The sequence below is a fragment of the Azolla caroliniana genome, unplaced genomic scaffold (genome assembly GCF_043228905.1).
Source record: "Azolla caroliniana isolate FFs.n. ecotype wild unplaced genomic scaffold, voAzoCaro1.0.p SCAF_2, whole genome shotgun sequence".
Lineage (NCBI taxonomy): Eukaryota > Viridiplantae > Streptophyta > Polypodiopsida > Salviniales > Salviniaceae > Azolla > Azolla caroliniana.
The window spans coordinates 18309967-18319416 of record NW_028230437.1 but is presented as its reverse complement, the minus strand read 5'-3'; the positions used below and the strand labels follow the sequence as shown (position 1 = coordinate 18319416).

At 38.9% G+C, this 9450-nt stretch overlaps 1 protein-coding gene across 3 annotated transcripts in view; it reads right to left on the bottom strand.

Annotated features, from left to right (window-relative positions):
- Nucleotides 1–397: 397 nt before the first annotated feature.
- The window catches only part of LOC147867464 (MADS-box transcription factor 23-like), a 47566-nt gene continuing 38513 nt past the window's right edge, over nt 398–9450 (bottom strand). The window contains exons 3-9 of one of the 3 annotated variants that reach the window (XM_087315254.1): nt 3839–3888; nt 3165–3270; nt 2353–2394; nt 2065–2106; nt 1665–1924; nt 872–963; nt 398–787 (exon numbers count right to left, since the gene is read on the bottom strand). In XM_087315254.1, coding sequence (XP_087171380.1) covers nt 894–963; nt 1665–1924; nt 2065–2106; nt 2353–2394; nt 3165–3270; nt 3839–3888 — 570 coding nt within the window. In that variant the 3' untranslated portion in view covers nt 398–787; nt 872–893. Of the gene's footprint in view, nt 788–823; nt 964–1664; nt 1925–2064; nt 2107–2352; nt 2395–3164; nt 3271–3838; nt 3889–9450 lie in introns of those variants that run through there. The other 2 variants (XM_087315255.1, XM_087315256.1) reach the window with 2 other exon arrangements.

The following is a 9450-nucleotide window of genomic DNA, read 5'->3' as shown; positions in this document are numbered from 1 at the left end:
CCTAAATGCACCATGACTTTGGGCAAAGACTTTACATTGTCTTATGCAATTATTATCAATTTATTTACAGAATTTTTAAGCTAGGGCATATGACCATGTTCTCCCTTAGATAAAGGGGCTTGCTTTTCTGTTTTGCTCGTACTCATTATTTTGTGTTATTTCCAACCACTCATATTATGCTTGAAGCCGAAGGCAAAGATAGAATTAAGAAGGTTAAAATAATAGGGAAGAAAGAAAAACTAACAAAAGACTTTGTAAAGACGGTACCAAGTAGTGCAATGATGAAGTTCAACACAACACATCCAACTCATTTCTAATAATACAAAAGAGGCTCAACCAAAATCCTTGTAGTGTTGAGTAAGTTTAGCAAAAGTTGAGTAACAACATAACAACTATCTACAGCTTACAATTCAGTTTCACTTTCTTATAAAAAGTCGCGTTTAAAAATAACGTACGAAGTCCAGAGAACACATCCAAAACCGTGTGGAGGCTATCATACTTAATTCAGCCTTAACCAAAAAACTTTGGAAAGATTGAATTCCGAAGTTTATTGTACTGCTATAGCTAGCACAAGTATATTAACAAGGTTTACAACAACTTTTCAGATTAGATAGCTCCCCTGAACACCAAAGTGATATCCTAGCAAATTGTCATTTGAAAACGGAAAGATTATGAGGCGGTCGACATTGTGACATTGGTTGGTTGAGGGTCCATACACAAACTGAACTTGGAGAAAAGCTTGTAAGAATATGGCAATGAATAGATCCATATGTACATGGTAAGCTCACTACAAAAGTGCAAAGTTACAAGAGTGGGTCTAAATTTAAGGATGAGTGAGATTAGTAAGTGACATTTACTTTACTTTGATTACCTTTTGTGTTGGTGGGTACATCTTAATTTGAATTACTTTGCGACTCGCCTCCATTGCCGTCAATTATAACAGAAGCAGAAGAGCTGCTAAGTCTGTGTCCAAAAACTATCATGTTAAATAATCACATTTGATTACTGTTCAAAACCACAAAAAGTGATATCCCTTCCTCTTAAATTGTTAACATTAATACATGTATCTCTCAATTAGAGAGGTTTCCATGCTTATATCATGTCCATGACATTGCAAGCTACCTTTACATAAATGTAACAAAGCTTAATTTACATTTGTTGCAATTGTTATAATATAATTATCACAATATTTAGAGTGTGTTCTAAGACGGAAACATCATAAATATTTGAAGTGGCTCTACCTTCACCTACAACCGATATCCCAGCATAGCTCTTAAGATGTGAATGTGCAATTCGAATAAATTGCAGCACGAATTCACACTAATTCGGCTTTCTTTTAAGACCTTCCTACCTTAAACATGTGTAAGGTATCTGTGATTAACACAATTTCAAAACATTGTGTGTATGGAATTCAATACACTAAAGTTGGGTTTATCGAACACAATGTATGTATGTAGTAGCTACCTGAAAAGTTGGGGGCATGTTTCGGCATTATAAAAACAGACAAGGGAATTCACCCTGAAATATCCTCTACTAAAATTTTTTTTCTCAAGTTCCTGAAAGGGCCCAAGGAAGGTTTTTTTCATCTCTCCCCAAGGATGGATAGAATGGATGAAAGAAATAGATGGATGCATATATATGATGATGATGAATGATGGACATACCTGAGTTGCAACAGCTGCTCATCATTGCAGGCACTCACAGCATCATCACATCCTCCTCCTGTTGGGCTAATGACCTCGCCATTGCCTTCGCCCCCCAACACAACCGCCACTGGATGATGGTAAGAAGAGGTGGAGCTCATCCTCATCTTCTCTACTTCTTCCTCTCCTGGGTCGAACGATGCTCCCACCATTCCATTATAATTGTCCTCTTCTTCTTCTTCCAGGTGGAGACCATGATTATAAGGTCTCGATTCCATCAACTACAACAACATTCACTGTTTTTGCTCACATCCAATGTTTATGTAATGATGAATAGGTAGACTGAATAAATGAGTTAAAATAAAAGTTTAGCATGTACGTATACAGATGCTAGATTAAAAGGATGGATCTGATCCCTCACCTCCTTCAGCAACCTCGCATTTTCTTTCATGAGCTCTCTTTGCTGCCCAAATTATTATGTAACATAACAACATTTATAAGTAAATGCATAATTATAGACATACATATATTACATCTCTACCCAACACACACATACTCTTTGCTGCCCAAATTATTATGTAACATAACAACATTTATAAGTAAATGCATAATTATAGACATACATATACTACATCTCTACCCAACACACAAATACATGTAAGCACACGAAAACATCCTTCTCTGTCATTGATTGTTAGTTATTACTAACCTTCTGGACCATGGTCTCCACCGTAGCTGACAACAGTTCCTCCTAAATTTATGTAACATTGTCAGAATCAAATATTTAGGCCAAGACAAATATTTATGTAACATTGTCAGAATGTAGGAATTCATTTATCGAGTAAATTCTCGATACGTCCAATTTACTTCCTAATGTAATCTTGCAGTTAACATTCAAGGAAAAGAAAGTGAAAATATCCACACATTCTGTAATGCATTCATGACTAGTTTACAATTGCAAGCATAGAAAATGATGGTACTTATTCCATAAAGCTCAGGGTCAACATTAACATGAAAGTTGAGCAAACATATACCATCGAGTTTAATTTGAATGAAATGAAACACAGCAGATTCAGATAACTGTGAGACAATAAAAGATACCCAGCGATCTAAAAGTTTGTTCACAAATCCTGTCAAGAACTAGACAAAACAAATGATGGTTTCGCTCATGTGTGCACTAATGAGCTTCAATGGCGATTTCGACAATAGATGCTACCTGGTGACAGTGTTGATATCAAAGCGTGGGAGAGGCCTACTTTAAATAGGTAGTAAGGACCCTAATCTAATCCATGACAGGTGAGAACCCCCAGGGGGTGAAGGAAGAACCCTATCACCCGTGGCCTGGGCACGAATCATGGTCTTCAAACAATTAGACAATCTTCCAATGTCTTCACTATGTATCCATTAATTCTGGTAATTCTTCTAGTGAGAAGTTAATGGACATCATTAACAGGATACCAAGTTACCAAGAAGGTGGTGGGCATTTAAATAACTATGACAGAGTATACATGTTACCTTTACCTTAACGTGATGGATACTTCTCAATCCTTTTTCTACCTCCTCCTCCAACTTCTGAAGATCCTCATACGACAGCTTCTGTAGTGCCTGCTTATCTCCGGTTCTCAATCTATACACACAATATCTTTCCTTAGAAACCTAAATGTGAAGTGAGTAGATTTGCTTTCCAAATGGAAACATTGAAACAAAGGGGGCATACATCTTCTATCTTAAAAGAATTTAATGAATAAAAAGATGACCATGGCCTTTTCTCATTCTATCTTCCGGTCAAGTGAGGATTTGATCCTCTCTATCTTGCTTATATGTCAAAGACACACGCACACATTTACTGTGCTATTCGTGGGAGACCTTGGAGTGAGTCAACAACCCATCGAATATATTTATAACATACAACCCATAAACAATAGGGTATAATATTTGTCTACCAATATGATAAGAAACATGGAAATACATACAAAGGGGATTGTCAAAGTGCGACAAATACACCACACACACACACACACACACACACACACACACACACACACACACACACACACACACACACACACACACACACACACACACACACACACACAAAACGATAAGCATAATGATTGTAACAAAGCATTGATGGTAACTAATCTGATGCTCAAACATCATAGATTTTACATTCAGCCTTGTGGGACATATCATACCTTTGCCGTTGTTGAAGCCTCTCCACCTCATTCCTCAACATCATTATGTCCTGACCCAGAATATACATTTGTCATTGTTATATAGCATAATTGAACAACCAAGGCACTACCCATTGTTACAAGGAAAATTGATACAAGTGTGCAAAGCTTCAAATATCTTGGGATTAAAGGCCTTTTAGATTTCTCCAAATAAACAATAAAAATGTTTTGATATAATATAATGTTTTCTAATTTTTGTTGGAGTTATAGAATCTCAAATTCAAAATTGTACTAATACTTTTGAAAGAATATTTTGTACAACTAATGAGATCCTAACTCCACATTAAATAGGTATTTATGAGGCCAGCTCCTTTATTAATAGGTATTTATGGAGTTGTTGATTTTATAATTCTGCCAGCTCCTTTCTGCATTCTAAAAGTTGTGATTTAAGATCCTTTTCCCCATATGTATCTTGTCTTACGCAACGTTGAAAACCTACAAAACTTTCTGCCACTTAAATATCCATTTTATTGAAACGTCCTTGCAACATCTTGTAGTCCACCTTGAGCTTGCGAAAAAAGATCGTGGAACCTGAGATGATGCATTCTTTTTGCTGACAGTAATGGTGAATTGTCAAGTGACATCGTTTTTTACGATGTGATTGCGGTTGTCGCCACTGATTCCGTCATCCTGTCCACTTTGAACCTCGCGATAAAATTATCAAAAATGTCGGTTGGTTGCTTGTCCCTGCTTGCGGTTTGGGATGATGTAGCTTCGTTCCGTCGTATTGAAAGTGCACACAAAATTGGCAATGCCATTGTGTAATTAGCTAGAGACCTGAGGCCCAACAGATATGGAGTTTTGGAAGTGATAGAAACACTGATATTTGAGGGCTTTGAAGAATAAGGATAAGCTATAGTTGATGTTGTGGTACCAAAGATTACTAAGGTGATAAAGAGTAATAGCAAGAGAAAGAAGCCTCTGCTGTACGTTCTTCTCTTAAGTGATCGAGTCTGGAATGCCTTATACAACCTCTTTTAATATTTCCCCAATAGAAAACAATAAGCTAGTTGGTGTACCGTGTACCGTGTAATTACCAACAATTCTTTTCCTCATGTGCCACCTCAACTATAATTATGTCTAAATTTATGTTGTTAGCCTGTGTGTGGGCGGCACCCTTCTAAGCAAATCCACCTTCATATGGTAACATGCCACATGGTCTGAATGATGAGGGCTTAGATAGTTGTTGACAAGCATGTTTGATGAGGTCACGTCAACTGGTGATTTGGTGCGATTGTTGCGAGTGGATGCCTAGTCGACTGATCGTCCTCTATTGCTGCCCGTTGGCGCCCACTGGTCAATGATGTTGCCCCCTCTCCAATTGTCATCAGTTTGTCAATCACATGGGAACTCAGGAGAAGGTGTGTAACATGTATGTAAAAGGAACTAGGTGTCTGATGATAATCAACTACCGCTAAAAATGGGTCGGTATGAAAAGCGCATAAACGGAATCCATTGACCAACTTTGACATATATTTCCTTTGTAAAGCTATGCACTGTTGTGCAATCACAAGAACCCACTATAGAAAAAGAGGCCCTTGTTCTTCCGAAGTGGAAAGCAACAATGGGAGTTGGTCCCTCAACCTCAACATAGGCAAGTCATTGGATTGAAATGAATTTTCAAGACCAAGTACCATGCTAATGGTACCTTGGATAAACATAAGGCATGTCTAGTTGCAAAATGTTACTCAACAACCTCAAGGTATCGAGATTTTAGAGCAGGAAAACATAGTCTACAGATTACACAAAGCCTTGTATGGCTTAATGAAAGCTCCTAAAGCTTGGCATGACAAAATTGATACCTTCTTTCTCTTCTTGGGTTTCAACAATGTTATGCTGACAACAATCTCTATGACTTTTCTCAAGATAATTTGTTATGCTTGATCATATTATATGTTGACGACCTTCTAATTATAGAGTCCCTTCTAAAATCGAGGAGCTCAGCACTAATCTCAAAACCACATTCGAAATGACTGACCTAGGACTTCTCCATTACTTCATAGGTATGGAGGTCTATTAATCACATGGTAGAATCTTCCTCAGCTAACATAGGTATCTCAAGGAACTCCTTGAGACCTATAGCATGTCAAATTGCAGGCCACTATGTTATCCAATGGATCTAAACTCAAAGCTATCTCGTGAAGACGATTCTCCCATATTTGAAGATATCACAAAATATAGAAGGTTAATTGGGTCTCTTCACTTAATTTACACCAAGCTCGATTTGTCCTATAGTGTGAGTATTCTCAGCCAATTCTCAAGTACTCCAAGACAGTCATTGGCAAACAACTATTCGCGTTCTTAGGTATTTGGCCAACGCACTCAACTATGGTCTCTCTTTTACACGACACATTGAGCTTGTTAGCTACTCGGACGCTGATTGGGCAGGTGATATTGACTCTAGAATGTCCACATCTGGCTATTGTTTTGTGTTAGGTTCAAGCTTAATTTCTTGGAAATTATCAAAGAAGAAAAACTTAGTTTCTACTTCATCGACGGAAGCTGAATATCGAGTGTACTTGGATACTTGTGAGTTGCTATGGTTAATGCAATTGTCTTGTCACGTTAGTGTTTTGAGAGACTCTCCTATTGTAGTTTTCAATGACGGCCAAAGTGCCAGTGCATTGGCACATAGCTTAGCATTTCATGGTAGAACAAAACATATTGAAGTGCACTACCATTTTGTTCATGAATTAGTGAAATCACAAGTCATCAACTTGGCTTATTGTCCTACTCAAGAAAATGTGGCTAATTTACTTACTAAGTCAGTTCCAAGGCAAGCCATTGATAAGCTCCTTGGTCGACTAAATGTTGGACCGCTGCTCTGGAGCAAAGAAGAGGTGCTAGAGGGTGGCAACTCCAAACTTGCACTCTCTTTCATCTTTATTATCCCTCTTCTACATTCTCTCATCCTAGATCCTTCTCTCTTTAGAATCCACAACTCTTTAAATTGCTTCTCTCGTTAGAACTTGCAACGCTTTAAATGCCTTCTCTCTCTTCCACTTTTCCAAGATATTCGCGTGTATTCCTCGTTTATTGCACCTATTTAGTGATACAAGAGTCAATTTACTACCAAAGAACCATTTGTTGGCCGGACAGGATGCCAAGGTGTGAAAAGGTTGAAAGGCCAAGCACGATTCGTAACCAAGAGAAACAGTAGCTAGAAGTGGGGAGCTGGACAAAAAACAAAGAAAAGATAATGCCTGCAAATTATTAGATAGACACTCGTAGTAACGTTTACGTTCTTTTATACTTATTTCTTGTTTTCTATAAAAAGGGGCAATGATTCGTAGCAACCGATGCGGATACATCGAAGATCGCCAAGTTCGGTCTATCAGTGGAGGGTCAATCGGCGAATTGGTATTCACGTCCTTCGAACAGCTCAAGGACAAATTGGTCTGACTATTTCAACAGTGTATACCATTGCATGAACTAATGAGCCAATTCTACACGGAATATTAGGAACCCCAGGAGTCGGTTCCGTAGTTTATTATACGGTTCCAAAATCTAAGGAGGCAGTTGGCGCGACCACCTCTAGAGGAGGAGTTAAAAGACACATTCTTGAGAGCGCTCCATGAACCACTCCGAGAGATGTTGGCAGTACGTGATTCAAGGAGAACACAATTGAGTAGGTTATTGACCGGGTGCTTAAAATGGATAGTGTACAGACAAGTAATAGCTTGTCAGTGGCATCACTGCGTTGTGCCTTACCGAAGGACGAAGAGATAAGATTCTTACAAGGAGTGCAATGCACCACATGCCTCAATCCAAGCTATTCAACGATAGAATGAACAATGCGGACGCACTGTCCAATTTGTCAACAACACCGGTACGACAAATAGAACCGCAAGACGATTGAATGTGACATGAGGACCGACTTCAACAACCAACCCGTTTCAGGGACGAAGACCGACCCCGATACAAGGACAGACCCAAGCCGACAGGAGACAGATATTGGGAGGACGATTACGGAAGAAGTAATCGAGATAGACATGAGCGCAAGGAATCACCCAAGTACGATAGAAAACCATTCAATAATACTAGAGGGGGATTCGCCAAATCCCGAAATTATGGGGAAAATGAAAGATTGCATAATCAATGGTGAATGGAAGATAATAAGATAAGCGATCGTCGTTTTCAGCCCAATAACAACTGGAGGGACGATCATCGATGGCCTCAACAAGTGAGGCAATCCGAATACAACCCTCGGGCTCGGGAAGAAAGGGACAGACACCAATCCCAGGCACAACCAACAAAAATCGAACGAGGTCAGGTGAGCGGGTCGGCAAAACCTCATATGTTATAACTGCCGAATGTCACGACATAGTGATATAAAATACATAGTTGGTGAGGATTGAACCTACAACCTCTCATGTCACAACATAGTGACATAAAATACATACTATCGAAGCAAGGACGACTATGACGATGATGTCTCTAAAACCAAGGATGTTGATGACCATAACTTTGGAAGCAACGACGGTGATGATGGTGTCTCTAGAAGAAAAGGTGGAGGCAATGAAGACGACGGGTGATGCTTCCAAATGGAAGGTGAACAAATTGTCATGCATAGATAATAAATGCACAAGAAATTAGAAGAAAATTGAATGGATATGTTGATGAATTGAAACACTCCATAACTGGTGTTGTTCACCTTGATTGTCAAGAAAGATCTCTATAATATACTCGAGAAATATCTCTAGAATATACCATAGAATACTTCTAGAATATACTAAAGACTAGAATGTTCTAGAATTTGCACTATATACTATACTATAGAATACTATGTCATGACATGTGAGGTTGCAAGTTCAATCCTCACCAACTATATATTTTATGTCACTATGTCGTGACACTGACAACCGAGCAATTACGCAAATCGGTGCCTACAGAAGGACTGTGGTAAAGCTCCAACTGTCAATACAATCACGACTAAAGTATGGCAAGTTACCACGCCTACATGAGGATTAAGATGAAATAAAAAAAGCGGCAAAAATATAGGTTGAAAAAGCCAACGTGAATGTCAATTGGATGGAACATGAGATGCAAAACATAACCATCGGCAAACCCCAATTGCAGCAACAATCATCTAGGGCCAAAGAACCAATGGTAGACAATCCAATTTGGCAACCTTTGGTTGGATGCCAAATCACGATGCCACTTAGATGACTGTTGAATTTGGTTCCTTAGCTCAAAGAGACGATGGCGGCGATTGTGAAAAAAGAGGAAGAACCGATCGCACTGATTAATTTTACATAGTCAAATGAAGGGTCGTCGATAATAGAACAAAATCCGGCCGTAAATGTCATCGTCAAGGTTAAAGAAGTACCCTACAACATTATCGATGGTGGGTCAGGAGTTAAAGTGATAAGTAAAGCCACCTACGATTGCCTCAGCATCGAACAATGGGAGGTCTGCCCATTCTGGCTTCGAAGGGCCGACACAAGCTGCATCCAACTCTTCAGACTAATTTGAAATTTGGAAATAACAATCAGAGGACAATCATTTGAAATTTCAGCAGTAGTATTACACTTAGATGGACCAGGTGCATATCCACTTCTGTTCGGACGACC